General features: G+C 46.7%; 1 protein-coding gene across 1 annotated transcript in view; it reads right to left on the bottom strand.

The window, feature by feature from the left end:
* The window catches only part of ZSWIM6 (zinc finger SWIM-type containing 6), a 132553-nt gene extending 116931 nt beyond the window's left edge, over window positions 1-15622 (bottom strand). The window contains exon 1 of the mRNA XM_066602781.1: window positions 15079-15622. Within this exon, the coding sequence (XP_066458878.1) occupies window positions 15079-15622 (544 nt within the window). The remainder of the gene's footprint in view (window positions 1-15078) is intronic.
* Between the last annotated feature and the right edge of the window lie 978 nt (window positions 15623-16600).

The following is a 16600-nucleotide window of genomic DNA, read 5'->3' as shown; positions in this document are numbered from 1 at the left end:
AAGTGAAGTCACACACACACACACACACACAGCTTATTTACATGGGCGTATTGTTGGTCCGTGTGCTGTTCATGCATGCAACTGACTGCACAGACCTGTTAAAGTCAATGGGGCTAGTCGCATATGAAACTTGTTTTTTTAAACGGACCAGTGGTCTGTAAGAAGGCGGAGGGGGGGGGGGCGCAGCATATCATTCTGGTCTATTTCACTAACTAGAGTCGGCCATTCAAGGCAATATTCACAAAAAAAAACCATTTAAAAAAAACTTATGCAAGCACTGAAAAAAAAATTGTGTTCAAAACCCATCTTTTGAATTGTTGCATGTAAATGGGCCCATCTTTCAGTTTTTTGCCGGACGATGGATTTCAGTTCGGCATGAAATCAGTCGTTCAGCGGAACAGCTGATGGCCCGCATGCTGTGTTCTGCCCGGGGAGAGCTAACAGCTGATTACATTGTCTCAGCTGTAATCAGCACGGCAGAGCAAAAGGGATGTATTCAGCGAACAGTAAGTGTCTGTTCCCTGACTACAGCTCCCAATCTACATTGGTACAAAATAATGAATAAATTCAGCTGCCAGCAGTTCACACACTAATTGGTAGTAATAGGCATTAGTACCAATTAGGAGATTATGCAAAATGATCGCTCAAATGCCATCTTTTGAGCGATCTGTGTGTCTAAATGGGCATTTATACGGGGAGATATGCTGCCTGCGAGCAATTTTTTTTTTTGCACATATAAGTTCCGATCAGCCAACAAACCAGCAATTTCAGATTTGTCAGCTGGTTTGTTGGCTTAGGGCTGTTCGTCGAGTGTATTATAACATCCGTGATATGCATCTGTATGTTGGGCACATTACAGAGGACATTAAAATATATTGATTAAAGTGGCAATTACCTATGGTTGTAATTTCCATTGGGCAAAAACTGATCCATAATTGCCCAGTTTAAAAAAAAAAAAACAGTATGCAGGTAAATACAGCATGACTTTAGTGCATTTATGAAAACCAGCAGTGAAAAACACAGCCATGTGGAGAGTTACATAAGCCATGTATTCTGCTCTGCAAAACAGACCAATTATGGGGCCCAAAAATATTCGTCTGAAAGCAGCCCAACTCACAAGCCGATGATCTGACAAACGGTCCATGTGAAGGGGCCTTTAGAAGAAGCCATATTATGGGTTGACGCAGCAGTGTTTGTGTTGAACCCCCATGTAGGTTAGTAGTGCCTAGAGAGCCAGTAGCATGTATGTTAGTGCAGCACGCCGACTCCCTAAACATATCCCAATGGGATGTCTATGGCGGTCACATGAACATTGTTCCAAAGTGAGTCAAGTCCATTTTTAAAGATTTTGTGCCTTGGGATATGGTAGAGATACCTTTGCTTCTGTTTAAAATGGCAACATATATGCCAAGTGAATCATTTCCCATTGTAGAACAGTTTGAGAGCAAAAGATTGTTAAATTAATTAGATTTTCTAACACAATTCCTTGCAACTTGAGTCATTTTTGAAAATTGCTCCTCGAATGTTAAAATGCATATGGGGAAGTGAAAAATGGTTGTGACACCACCAGCTGTTAGGTCCAGTTTCTACTTCAGGGCTCACTCACATGTGTATTTTGGCTGCATAGTGCATATAATTATTATTTTTTTTCAATGCATGTACTACGCAGGGCTAAAACCCAATGGAAATACATTGGGCTATTCAGACCTGCCTTTTTCAAACATAGGCTGGGTTCTCACGGGGCGGATTCTCGGCAGAAATCTCACGGTTTGGCCGCAGCGAAAAAACGTGAGATTTCCGCTGGGAGAACAACTGCTTCAAAACCTGTGGCGGTTTTGAAGCGGCCTGGCCGCTCGCTCTTCCGCTGCGGCCGGCGCTCCCATAGAGGAGAGCGCAGCCGCAGCGGGGGGAAAGTTTTATTTTTTATTTTTTTAAAAAAGGGACATGCTGCAGTCGGCAAATCCACCGCGCTGCAGCGGTGGCTTCTGCCGGCTTAGCTGCAGCGGATTTGCCGTCCCGTGTGGACGAGATTTCTGAGAAATACATGGCTGGCTAATCCCGGGATTAGCGTCCGCTTGCAGATTTGCCGTGGCGAAATTCCGCATGGAATTTCTGCGGCAAATCCACCCCATGTGAACCCAGCCTTATATAATAAAGAAAAATGCAGCAGGTCCTATTTTGGTGCATAATATGCACCATTATGGGCTATGGGTACATAAAATACATATTCCATTTGCCTATTACATGCATAAGGGCTCATTCACACCGTGTATTACACGTGCAGTGAATGGAGACAGTGAACGTCTACGGATTTTCGTTCTTCCATTCACACGAGCATTGGTGCTGCGAGGGGACATCCGTATATAAACACAGGAGAAAAATCACAGCATGCTCCATTTCTCTGCGTTTCATATGGAGGCCTTGAAGGGCTGCCCCTTCGCCCCTATCTGCAAAAGGGTAGCATTTAATTCAGAGCCCTGCTCTGCACAGAGCAGCAGGATATGAAGAAAAAGAAAGTCACACTTGGCACGTCCGTTACGCCATGATCCCAGGAATGCGCAGTACCCATCTAAGCCCCTATGATCTGCGGGCAGATTGCAGGGGCTGCGGGAGTCTCGCAGCATTTTACTCATACGTCCATGTGAACAAGCCCTTATATGCAGCCAAAATAGGCTTGTGCGAGCCAGCCCTAAGGGCACGCTCACATGTGTCAGAACTTGAGGACTTTCTGCAGCAGCAGCACCCACTGTTGCAGATTTCACCCTTTTATATGAAAGGGTGAGAGGTCTGCAGACGAGTCAAAAACCACATCAAATATCTGAATCACACGCCATAGTGCAAGATACTGTGCGGATTTTGGCGCCGTGTGACTGCAGCCCAAGGCTGCTTTCAGACGAGTGCCTTTTTTTACTCCCCATTTGGTCCACGTTTTGCGAATAGAGCTAATGCAAATCCATGCACCCCCTTACATGGCCATATTTTGCTGCTGGCTTTTAAAAATTCAGCATTTTAATTTTTGCCCCTGCAGTTACATCAATTGGTATGGTTTTCTATTGGACAAACATCAGTATGTATGAATTAAAAAAAATAAATTAAAAAAAATAGATAACGATGAAGTTACTGCGTCATCTAACACCATATTACGGACGGGTTACAATATGATCATATGACACTGGCCTAAAGGAATTGTGCTAAGAAGAATGATCAGATTTCCCACTAGAGAATATGATCAGAGAGGACTCCCACCCCCACCCCCCCCCCAAGAGTCAGAATGGAGCGCAGCAGCTCCCGCATTACAGGACAGCCCTGCATCCAACGGCCGCCTTGTTCTAGTACATTTTCCCTGCAGTGAACCGCCTGGCTACCCACAGCAGCCCCAGCCATACCAGTGGTTAATCAGGGGTGGCAGTGGTGCCCCTTTAAGGCCATAATATGGTGTACTTTTATGCCAATCTGTATTAGGGATTCCAAAGCAGCGCAAAATGCCTCTTGTGTACCGTTTTATATCCATTTTTGGACAGACCGTACAAAGTGACCCGCATATTGCGCCATATTCTAGAAGCACAGCACCAAGAGGCCGTTGTAACCACCAGGGTGTCTTAAAGCGAACAAACAAGAAGCACAACAACTTTGCTCCGCTGACGATGCAGAATTAGCAAAGTGTGTATTTCCTAAGCCATGAGGTCCTCGGAGAGGAAGAGCCCGAAGCATCTTACCACAAGCCGTAATCTGGCAGGATGTGGTGGTTTGAGGAAGTAAGGAGTCACATCAGATCCTGCTTCCCTCAGATAATGGGATGTGAGGCCTAGGAGCACAAGAGGAAGCACCATGTTGACAGACTCTGACAAAGGGCTCTGAAGGGACCCTTGTGCAATGTCTTCACTTCCCAGGGCTTCTTACAACTGCAAATTGGGCAACAGCACAATGAAAGCTGCCTAGAAAAACTAAAAACATGCTACAGGAAACGCCAGCGGCACACTGAGACAAAGGCCATTTATACAAGACGCTACAGAACTTAAGACGTCGTGAAAGAAGCCCTGTACCCAATGGAGGAGATGCAAGTAACCTATGGGAAGGTGAAGGCGTCGCCCCTAGCAACCAGATCCCAGGCCTCTAAATAATGGGAGCGACTGCTTCATTCTTCCTTTCCAGACTTACTACAATCTCCCCAGTTGTAAATCAGCATTATAGCATAAGCCACTAATATGGAGGTCATGGGGATTCTCAGAAGTGAGAGGCAGCCATCTTTCTGGAACTGATCAGTCAACGTATGGACTGTCACTCACGAACTTCATAGCTGCATGAACAAACAAGATATTGGGGCAGATTTATGAAAGCTGTCGAAAATAAACGGTCGCCCAAAATAGGTAATCAGTGGAGCTTTCATTTTACCTCAGCAATATAAGAAATAGCAACCAGTCACAGCACAGCTTTCATTAAAGGTGCGCTGTGATGGGTTGCTATGGGCGACAGATTCTTTCCAACAGCTATGAGATCTACCAATAAATATACATACACTAGTATTTTCTTATTTCTGCACACAATCTTATGAATATTTTAAGACTTTTTTCAAATAAAGAAAACACCAACAATGACGACAGTCTTCATCAGCTCTTATTAATGCTTAAGATAATATCTTCTTACAAGACATCTGATAAGATGGGGTTAAAAGAGCCCTTAACCAAACATCTAACAGGCTTCACAAGTTCAGGATTAAAAAAACCAACACAGATGACAGAAATGAGCCACAACAAATTGCAGTTTTTCATTCCAGGTTTTAGCAAATTTCGACAAAATTTTAGAGATTTTACATAGACTCCAGAATACTAGAATTTCCAGACCATCAGACGCTGGACTATAGTACAATCACGTATAACGAGCGCTAGATACAAGATACAGAAGGTCTCATTTACGAAACCCATGACAGACGGGACACAGTGTTACCCAACGCAACTAATTACAGCAGGGCTTTTGTAACCATTGCTAGGAAAGGTCTGCAGTCTTATGGTCTCTTGCCACTTTAGCTGCATTATTTTAGTGACCCACCAGCATTATTCCAGCCACACGTGTCCGTAATATGGACCAGTGTCCCGACCTGACTTTAAGGGGTCTCCTCACTCATTTGAGTTTGAGACCACCCATGGCCAGGCCGGCACACATCTGTATTATGTTTGTGGGTCACCAGCCCTAGTTCCTCTATAGAAGGTATACCATTGATACTGCTGATAGAGGCGTCTGTGCAATCTGGGTTTATAGGACAGATGGAAAAATACGAAGATCAGTGTACAAGTGCGCAGACTGACAGCACGATCCATATAAAATGCTGTATGGGCAACGGTTACTACGATTTATATATAATTAACGCCTCATGAAGCAGGCCATGTTTAAGGGCCTGCTCACACTTGCATATGTTTATCCCTGAGACGCACACTTTAGTCCAAGATACGGATGAAAATGTAGCATTTCAGAGATCCATAGGTTATAATGGGCTAACCGCAGTTAAACTATACATACGTCTGGCCATGTTTAACCCAACATGTTTTTTGTAGGACTGAAAAGTGTAGCGGCTGCATTTTTTTTTTATCTGACAAAAAAAAATATAAGCTCTACCCCAAAAACAAGGCCCATCTGCATTAAAAAAAAAAATTCAAACAAAAAACACAACAATCACCCAACAGGGGTTGTCCCCGCTCCGTCACATCTCCTCGGCAGCTCTGGTAGACTTGCTTGTAGTCTTCAGCCAGTGCTTCCTGGTTTGGAGGTTCAAAATCCACAGCTCCAGGAAGCGCTGGCTCTGATTGGTTCTCGAGCACTGTGGCTCAGCCAGTCAGAGCAAGCGCTTCCTGGAGGCGGGGATTTTGAACCTCCAAACCAGGAAGCACTGGCTGAAGACTACAAGCAAGTCTGCCAGAGCGGACAGCGCCCGTTAGGCCTCATTTAATAGCTTTTACAGTAGGACTTTCTACTGTAAAACTTGCATCACACGAAAAGTGTTGAACTTGAAGACGTACGTTTTTCAGTAAACGGAAAAAAGACTCAGGAGAAAATTGATTAAAAGTTATACTGCGTACAGTATTTTTAAAGAGTAAATGTATGCTTAAAATGCAAAAATATAAAAAAATATACATACATACTTTGTGCAAGCTTCTCACATGAAACCTACATCAAAGTAGCAGTGTGGGGAGGGAAAAAAAAGAAAAAAAGCGCAAAAGCGCCAAAACAAGTCACCCACTGAAGTACTGAAATGAGAAGGCAGCACATGTGTTACTTCACCAAGTAACCAAACTTATTGCTGCGTGTCAGTGGCCGGGGACAGTTATTGGATCCGAGTCATCAAGGCATGACAAGTCACTAGAAGTGACCTTTTTAACAGCCTTGAAGAGAACAGAGTATTTGTGATTAAGGAAAAACAAAAACCCTAAGTGCCTTAGATAAAAAAAGCCCCCTCCCTATAATGGAGCCCAGTACTGCGGCCATTAATCACCAGGCCTTGAAGTCCCGCAGGGTTAGGGGAATGCATTGATCTCCAGTGTATACCAGAACCTCTCAAGGTTGAAGATAACACTATATTTTTGGACTGTAGCATATTGAGGCAACGATGGAGCGGCACATATTTTTGTAAAAGGTCATTGGAAGTGCACTGGAGAAGGCATGGAGAAGCCTGGGAAACGTAACTGACTGAAACACAACTAAAGCCACGGATGGCTGAGTTTGTCAACATTTCAACAAGTCTTACTTGGCATTATCTAAAGTAAATGAGTTCAGCGGTCGTCCTGTGTGTACATTGTTGCAACAGCCGTGACATCGCAGACCAGACTCAGGGAGTCGATGCTACACCATGCCCTATTTTGCTGTGGCCATCCTGGGTGCATTTATGTGAGCCCGGCTCAGTATACATTGAGCCATTCAAACTTGTGTATATTCACTGCGTATAATGCACGTGTAAAGACGCAACATCTTCTATTTTACCACGTACTGCGCACGGTAGCCCTATTGCCCTCTACGGGTGCGTACGAAAAACCATTGCGTGTGAACGGCTTTTTTAATGCATAGCTAGGAAACATGACTTAAATTGAAAAAACAAAAAACTAAGCCAGTGGACAACATGTGTGCGATACACCATCATGCGCAGAAGCGCAGCGATAGGCAGCACCGCACGCTGGTAAGACACTGCGTTTTACCATACGGTCGTGTGCGCCCAGCCTTCATGTTAATACCAGAGAGACAGCAGAAAAAGTAACTTTTCATGACTTCAGAAAACTTGTTGGTCCACCCCAAATTATTTTTGTCGCCAACATAGTTACTAGTGCTTGATAAACGGCTTCCGCTAAAGGGAAGGCCATGAAGCTGCATCGGTGTCCTGAAACTACGGGGTCACGGAGATGAAAGGAAGTCTGACGAGGGGCCACACCAACGGCTCATTTCCCTTTGAAAGCACCCACCATTAGGCCCGTGTCCAACGCTTTATTATTTGCATGTGATCTGATGCTTTGCAGTCGGGGGGGGAAAACAGAAATCTTTCCTTTTTCGTTTTGCATATGTTTTAGCGCAAGATCAAATAAATCAAAGGGACCCGAATACCAGTTTTCCTTGTTAAAGGAAATTTTCCTGGATAGAAATAAGAGCGGCCGGCTGTACTGCCCCTCCCCCGTCAGACAGCACTTGTGAGCCTCTGATCATCCTGACAGATGGGGCTGGTAATAACAGAACCAGGTGTGCCTACAGCATCTGAGGGGCCGCGCACCAAAGGCACAAGTTTAGGAGGTCTGCAGTCAACTCCGAAAACATTAAAGGGGTGCAAAACTATTAATAAAGGGTCAACCGGGATCCTGACGTGTGTAAAAGCAATCTGCTGGGGGCCGGCTGCTTCCATCCAGCTCCGGAGCTCATCTGCATAACCTTCTCCCCCAGGGAGCACTGCATGGCCTATAAGAGTGTAAGCCAACTTGGCACTCTCCTCAAGGAGAAACAGTTCCTCCCCAGCCCCACATCAAAGGCCTCTCAACCCAGCCGTAGCCCTGCCCCGCAGTGATGAAGAGCGACCAAGACAGCCGGCGCTACATTCTGCTTTCATTTATATCTAAAAACATGTTGTAAGGCTTCTTAAGGGTTTGAACACTGACTTGGGCCGGTGTCACATGACCACATATTTGCATAACATTGAGTTTTTTTACTGAATTGTGTACAACAAAAAAAAAAAACACATTGCCATATGCATTTAAATTGGCTAGTTCAAAAAGCTATTTTCGTGCGCAAATCCTGCATTTTTTATGCATGAACAAAACACTTGCAAAATATCCTTATGCGAGCGAACCCATTGAAGTCAGTGAGTTCTAGTCACTGCGTATTGCACATGCAAAACAATGCAAAAATAAGTTTGAGTGAATCAGGGCTTTGATATGTAAAGATTAAAAAAAATATATATATATTTTTTTTTTTTTTTTTTAAACTAGAAAGTTCGAACCATAGTCTGTGTAAACAACCGGTGATTGGATGATAATTCATTAATTTCACGAAAGCATGAAAATGGTTGGCTCGTTCACTAATCAGTTTCTATACCGGTTGTTCAGTCGCTCTCACTCACCAGCACGGTGAACTAACTATGGCCGGGGTCACACAGGCGGATATGATTTACATATGCCGTAATCGGCGCCCACGCGTGTGACATGCTGTAATATACAGCCATTGAAAGGCATGGACTTGAGTGTCGCTCAGATTGCAGATAGCAATTGCGGTTTCCTGGAGCAGAACACTCTATTCTGTGCAGATGGGCCCCATTGAAGTCGATGGATGAGAGTGTTCCATCGCCCATATGCAATTAACTTTGCGTATAAGTGGCAAAACGCTTGCAACTTCAATAGAGAAACTGAAGTGCCGGCTGGAGGGGGACAGCTTTCTTACGTGCGGTCGGCACGCTGTGCATAGCGCTCGTCAGCACGGAAAACCGCGCGCACCCGTAATTACGTGCAGATACTTTGAGAATAAATCGCAGGTCTTCCGCTGTGGAAATCCAACCCGTTCGTGCGAGCCCAGCCTAAGGGATTTAGTAAGTAACCTATCTGCTGGTATAAACAGGCGGCACGAACAAACTCGTATGTGCCAGCACTCTTATAGGAGGTACTGGAGAGGAAAGCTAATTTGCATACCCTTTTCCCAAGGAACATTGCGTGACTTCTAAAAACCTTTAGACACAATGATTATTGCTCAAAGAAAGTCGCTTAAAAGCAGTCTTGAGCAATCATCGTTGTGTCCAACTGCACTGACATCGTGCAGTTTTCGTTAAGACTCAGACGCCTTATCAGGCATTCACATACTATTGTTTCAGCTGTATCCCACTAACGACAGGCGGGGTATGAAGAACAGTGGTCCAGCTGCATTCTGCATACCTCACCCGGAGCGCTCGGCTGTATAACAGCCAGGTGCTCCGAGAGGGGAGAAGCTGGATGCAGAAGACAAGTGGCCCCAATTGTCTAGTGCATGCCCCGCTTGGAGCGCAAGGTGATCACTCAACGTTTGAGCGATCACCTTGTGCTGTAGATGCACAACAATTATCGCTCAAGACATCTTTTGAGCTATAATCGTTGTCTAAATAGACCTTAAGACTCCTAACCCCAAACTGGCACTCTCCACAAGGAACCCATATCCCCTAAACATACATCTCATATGTAGTCCTACTCAGCAGTACGCATGGCATCATAGAACATACCAGAAAGGTCTGTTTTTAATCACTTTCCATGGACTAGAATGGATAATGCAATACTTCACATTGCAACCGGGCTCAGAGGTAGATAGGGCCCGCTTCCCAGATAGGTGATGTCTCCCACCTCAGGCATACATGGACTCTTAGGGATTATGCCCTGAATGTTTATGGTCCAAATAACCCTTCAAAATGGGTATTCCATGTGTTTGACCTTTAACCCTTTTAGTACGGAAGACCCATCCTCAGTATAGGTTACTAGCAGTTGACCGCCAGGAATCCACCCCTCAAGACAGCAGCAGGGACAGAAAGTCCAAATTGGGGGTCAGAGCTGGAAGCGTTGTAAAAGCTAAAGCCATCATTGATTCTAGTGAGAAGCCTTCTGCTACACTTCCAGCTCCGATCCCAATGCAGATAGAGCCATCATCCAGGTCATCAGTACTAGAGGGGTTAAATGTGCAGAATACCCCTCTAAGCTATGCATCCTTAACAGGGAACTACCATCACCTGCCCCCTTCAGCTTACTTGACTCCGTAAATATATGGTGGTTAAAAAAGTTCTCCGGGACAAAAATATATAAAAACACAAAACGATCAACATCAGATCAGTGAGGACCGACTCCCTGACCAGATGGACTGTTTCAAGTTGTTGAGGCATTCCAGTGAGTGCTGTGGCTTCTGCACTGAATACCAAGCACAGCACTGTACAACATATAGTGGCTGTCCATGGTATTGCAGTTCAATCTGAAAAAACATGAATGAGATACACATGCCATGTGACCAGCATGACATCACACACAAAAATTGCAGTGCTTGGCCAAGCCTCTCGGCCCCTTCAAATAGCTAACCAACTGCTGTGCCAGGAGTCACCTTCCCGCCAATCTGATATTGATAACCCATCCCAAGGACAAACAAAAAACTTAAGATCAGTTTTTAATCATTCTATCCTTAGTGCAATTGAAGCCATTTTGCAAAGGGACTAAACAGTGCCCGCACAAAGTACCTTCAGTGTAGAGCAGGGGGAAAAAAATAAATGTCACGAGCTAGATTTCAGACTACCAGAGCCTCCCAATAGTGTCACAGTGCTAATAATGAAGTAGCAAGCATTCCTCATGTGCAGTCACCTGAAGCACCCAATGGCATATAAACACGCCATTTGCAGTATATCCCTACTACTCCAGAGCAAATCTCAGACATCAGTAGCAAGGTATATAAAGGAGAACCATCTACCCTGTTGCCAGCTTCTTGGGCAATTCTCTAGGGATATCATGCAATTTTGCAAGACCACCATTTCCTTTGCACCTGTGTTCTTAAATGCCCCCAAGTTTCATTTCCATGCCAGGGTTGAAAGAGTGCCAAGAGATTCCTCTAACTTCTCGATTCCAACAGCTGGGTGTTGCCTACCTTGCCAAGATGGAAACTGCAGACAGACATGTTTGTTTACACGATGTCGGATTAAAACCGCGGCGTGTAAACATCCGGCACATCGCATGACATCGGTAGAGGATTACATATACACCCAATATTAAGCCCTAGCATGTTCCAACAATGACATAAGGGAAGGCCCAGGAAACCAGTCACCGGCCTGACACCCGTCACTGTATTTAAACTCCTACTAATGCACATTACCATATACAGGCGCAGTCCCTTATATTACTGAATGTTTGACGGCAAAGGAAATTGGTTTAGCCGGGTGCAGCCAAGCATGCATTCACTGCATAACAAGCGCCACAAATCACACTGCTGCACAAAGAAAAAGGGCCTCCCAAAAATCTGTATGCCAACTTGCAAGTAACCCTATATGTGAGGTGCCCACCCTTTAAGCCAAGCAGCACACTACAAGACCCTGCATGCTGGGGGTCGTAGGTTGCAGACAGCATGTTAAAACCCTGTTCACTACTGGAACTTGTAGTTCCACATGCAAGCACATCAATGCAATCATGTTAACACGTCGTGACAATAGTGCTTTAAGGGATAGGAAATATCCATACACAGAAGGATGGATGGTCAGACATTGCTAGGACAAGCTCTGCTGATTCACCCACAAAGCGCCTGCCCGGGGTGTTATCTGATCAACACTGATACATTGCAATTACAATCCACACATCAGCCCTGTCACATTGTAAAGGATGGGCAGAATGTTAATACGACAGACATCTAAAGGATAACTCATCACCGAGTTACACGAGTGCGAGTATTTACCATAACATGCTATATATGCTGCGTGATAACCAGTGCTGGGTAACTGATTAGAGCCAATCCACCCGTTTAGTAAACTAGTAGTTTACAAATAAAACCGGGTTTAGAGAAAAAAAAAAAAAAACGTTTTATCATCATTTGCAGGAATCTATATATGTATGGGTTTGTCCTTGGTACGAGAAAACAAACAGACGCTGCCATCTTTGCCTTGCGTAATAGAAAACGGGGAAGTGGACTATAATAGATTCGCCAAGAATGCAATACAGACTGGGGAAGCGGTCCTTTCTGCCGTCAGCGGATGTTGCCTTGTCACAAATATGTAGCAAGTACCATGGGAACTCAGCACTGCTACAAATGTATCAAAATTACTTCTTGTTACTATGTGAAAGGAGGCCCAAGTGTCACATCAGAGGTACGTCAGACGCCCTTCTCCCCCATCACGAGGGCACAGGCCCACTCCCCATCTGCTGAGGCAAGAGGAGAAAAAAAAAAATGTTCCTAATCTCTAAAAAAAAAAAAGGGCCCTCTCCTCCAGTGCTGAAAGCGAAGGCAGCCTTGGCTTGTACGCCTGTCTCCAGTAGATTGCATCTTTTTATATTTATTGCCCCTTGGCTTTATTTTTACAATGAATTCCTGGCTTAAAAAGCAATCAGCCAAAACTCCCTCCGCTGTCATCCCCCATCGCCTGCGTGCAGAGTCAAGCACAGACAAAAACTCCTCGTTAATGCCAACTAAAGAGGTGGGTTCCTCGCAGAAACCACAAATGCAACTCACGACTAGGAGAATAGACCAGACGAGAAAAACAAAGCAACGTAAGAGCAGCTAAGATGTCAGTGATGAAGGCCCTCTAGGCGGATAAAAAGGGCAACCGGCCCGCTTCGCCAGCAGACAGGCCTTGGTCGAAACCACAAAAAGGTATATAGACGATATTGGTCGGGTAACATTATATGGGGGTATAGGTCATCTGACGGCATTAGAGCAGGATTACGAAAGGACAATTATTCCTACAGCGTCCATTTTCTCAGCAGCCGATAAAAACAGGGTACTGTCGCTTTAAATCCGCAGCCTGCCAAGCTTTGTCAAGTCTCCTCTATTTAACGAGCACTGAAAAGCAGTAGAAGAGCCGCCTTTGTTTGGCTTCCTTTTGAGGGGGTGACAGAAAACTGAAGAGACACAAATAAACATGAAAATGAGAACAAACCCGAAGACGCCTGACGGCTATTTGAGATGCACAACGGGCATACGTGACGCCAGTGGCCAACCCTCTGATCCCGGCACAGACTAATGTATTGTTCCCAACGATAGTGTCTAACCATTGGAAAAATGATCAGTGTCATAGGATGAAAACATAAAAAATAAATAAATGACCAGTGCCCCCATAAACTGGCACCATACATTCAGATCCAGGCAGTGGCTCATCAATCACAAGACATGACCAGTGGGCAAAGTTGTCACTGGAAACCTGTGCCAATAATAAGATGGTATGGACTGGAACAATACAAATAAAGGATAAAAGCGGAGGAGGAGGTGGAGGCGAGAAGGGGGACATGAAAGGTGGGTATTGTTTTCACTCCACTCCCTTGTCCTGACAAGAAACAGCTCCATTCTGAGCTCAGGCTGGCACAATGCAGCACAGCCCAGGGGTGTGTGATCCGGCCCTCGCCACCCCCTCTCCCTGGGCCTTTCACACACAATCCTGTCATGCAGCACGGCCCACCAGGAGGTGTGACCTCTTTCTCCCAGACACCCAAATCTTAAAAGACACCTCCAGGCAATTAGTGAGAAACAAGAAGTAGACAACCTCGATTTTTGTTTAAAGGGACTACTACCCCGGATGCCAGTCATGTAGGCACATTGAGCAACGCTCAAAAATACTGATTTTTTTTTTCCCCTTCCTGGGACTTCCTGCCAGACATCCTATTGAATATAGATACCAGTCCCTGGCCTAGAACGGCTGATAACAGTGAACAACAAATTGTACAGCTGGAAATGGACAGGAAATATAGTACAGCTTTAAATTATGGCATAGAAAATGGCACACGGAGGAGGGCGGAAGGGCTTATTGTTTATAAGAGACATGAGGACAAGGATGGGATGAGACAGGTTGAGTGCCTAGGAGTGATGGGATGCCAGGATGGGTCTAGGCTCACACTTCTATCCATATGCAAACATCTAGAGACCAGGCTATAGTGCCAGGATGGGTATAAGCTGGCATGTATACACAAGCTTAACAGGATATATATATTTTCTGATAAGATTCCTATTGTGTCTAGGACTGACACCAGGATGCATATAGGCTGGCACATAAATAACTCTGCACATGACTGGCACATTACATATATATAACAGGCTGTACAGGATTGACACATGCCAGGGTGTGAATAAGACTGGCACAGATATCCATAGGCACACCAGCATCTGCATAAGTTTGCAGCACATGTATAAAAGACTGTATAGAACCAACATACATGGCAGGATGTGTATAGGGCTGGCACATAGATCCATATACACATACCATGCTGTACTGCCAGTCAGGTATGGGGCTGGCACAGAGACTCACACATAATGCTATGTATAAGAATAGCAGAACATATCTATAAGAGACTATATAGCACCAACATATATGCCAGGATGTGAATAGGGCTGGCACAGATATTCATATACACATCTGTATACCATGGTGTACAGGGCTGGCACAAAGACCCATATAAGCCTGTGTTTAGGATTGGCACATATACATGCCAGGATGTAAATAGGGCTGGTACAGATTTACATACACACCTATACTAGGCTGTGTATAGGCTGGCACAAAGATCCATATAAGCCTGTGTCTAGGACTGGCACAGACCCACACATGCAGAGGACTGGCACCTCCACAGCAGGCTGTACCAAGGCACACATAGGCGGTGCTTAGGACTGACACAGATGCCCCCATCAGCAGTCAGCACCAGGCTGTGCCCAGCAGTGACAGGGAAGGCCAGAGCCCACAACAAAGGAAGCCCCGGTGGCACGATCAGGGCAGACATGGGGTGTGCGGTGCATTGTGCGCCCCCTCCTCGCTGCCGTTGCCCTTTAAATTGCTGCCTTTGTTGTGTGTTGCGGGGCCGCAGGGGATGTGGGGGGCCGCTGACACCTGATGGGGGGCTCCCGTGACACATGCAGATGACGGCCGGGGACACTCACCCACTTGCAGGACATTGTCCACGCAGCCGCCCTCCAGCAGAGCGATCCCCCGGCGGAAGGGGAGTCTGTTCTCGTCGCTGCTCTCTCCTCCTCCGCCGCCGCCTGCCACCGCCGCCGCCACCGCAGCTACAGCAGCCGTGGCCGCTACTGAGGCCGCCCCCGTGGCCGCCGTGCCCCCCGCGGCAGCGGTCACCCCCCCTGAGGCGGCCCCGTCCTCTCCCCCCGTGTTAAAGGACGAGTACATGCAGATCTCCCTCTCGCTGCGGGGGAAGGACCAGTAGACGATGCGGCGCTGCACGGGCTCCGGGATCCTCTCGAAGCGCTCCTCCACCCTCTGGAAGGGCCACTTCTCTGCTACCTTGCGGGCCGCGATGTCCAGCAGAGACTCCGGGTTCTGTGTCTTTCCCGACAGACCATGACCGGAGCCGCCGGCCCCGCACTGGCCTCCTCCACCCGCCGCCCGCTGGCCCTGCCTGCAAGCCGAGCCGAAGCCTGGTCTGCAGCAGAGCCGTTTTGCGGGAGGCTGCTGACCGCGCTCCGCCATGATCGCACCGCTTCTGAGCAGCCAGCGGAAGTGGCCCCACGTTATAAACTGGGGGGGAGGAAGGGCGAGATCGGCATTCACACAGCGGCGCGGCAAGCCACGCCCTCACGTCACGTGGGCACGCCTATTTCTCACACTTGGCACGCCCCTATCAGGCTCCGGCAACGTAAAGCCTAGTTGGCGTGACGTCATTGGGCGGGGCGTGGCTATTCAAATCCATCCCGGTTGGAAACATAAATAGAGGAGTGAGGCTGGAAAGGATGGGAATGGGGGCGGTCATAAAGGAAAGGGGCAGGCCGACTGTCCTTTGAAGTTCTCTCTGTGGCCTTTGATGTCTGACGTGACCGGGATATCGCACCTCCTGACGGGAAAAATGAGGAGGACTCTGCTGCGGAAGAGGGGGTGGGCGTGGCCGAGGTGGGATCGGACGGAGTGGGCGTGGCCGGCTGAACCTTGTGACCTCGGCTGGCTCGGAGCCCCAGTGATGGAGGCGGCGGGTGACGTCACGGCCCCTTTCAAAACAAAAGAAATGTGGCAGAGTCAGGAAGTGTGTGAGGAGAGCTGACAGGGAGGAGAGCGCCGAGTCCACACCCCCAGCCAGCTAACCCTCTGTGTGCTGACAGCTGTCACTGCAGAGCCTCCTTAACCCCTGCGCTGCCTTTACAGCCCTATTAAAAAACATGGTTTTCATTCCCTGATGGAATGTGAGCCAACCACCATTAAAATGCCGTCAGCGCCTCCCCTGCATGACCTTCAGCTCCATCTAAAGGTCCTTTATGCACCGCAAAATCATTGTACAAATACTCGTTAGATCCGAGTGGTGTGCGCCATAATGCTTCGGCGTAGGTGCGTGCGGCGAGCGAGCGATCCGCAATAAATCGTTACATTATCACTGATCTGATCCTTAATGTGGACGCGGCAATCATCTCTCATCGGCCGCTGCATCGCTTGGTATAGACAGGCCTTGTATCATTTACC

Source organism: Eleutherodactylus coqui, chromosome 5 (assembly GCF_035609145.1).
Source record: "Eleutherodactylus coqui strain aEleCoq1 chromosome 5, aEleCoq1.hap1, whole genome shotgun sequence".
Taxonomy (NCBI): domain Eukaryota; kingdom Metazoa; phylum Chordata; class Amphibia; order Anura; family Eleutherodactylidae; genus Eleutherodactylus; species Eleutherodactylus coqui.
This window is presented reverse-complemented; position numbering and strand designations above follow the sequence as displayed.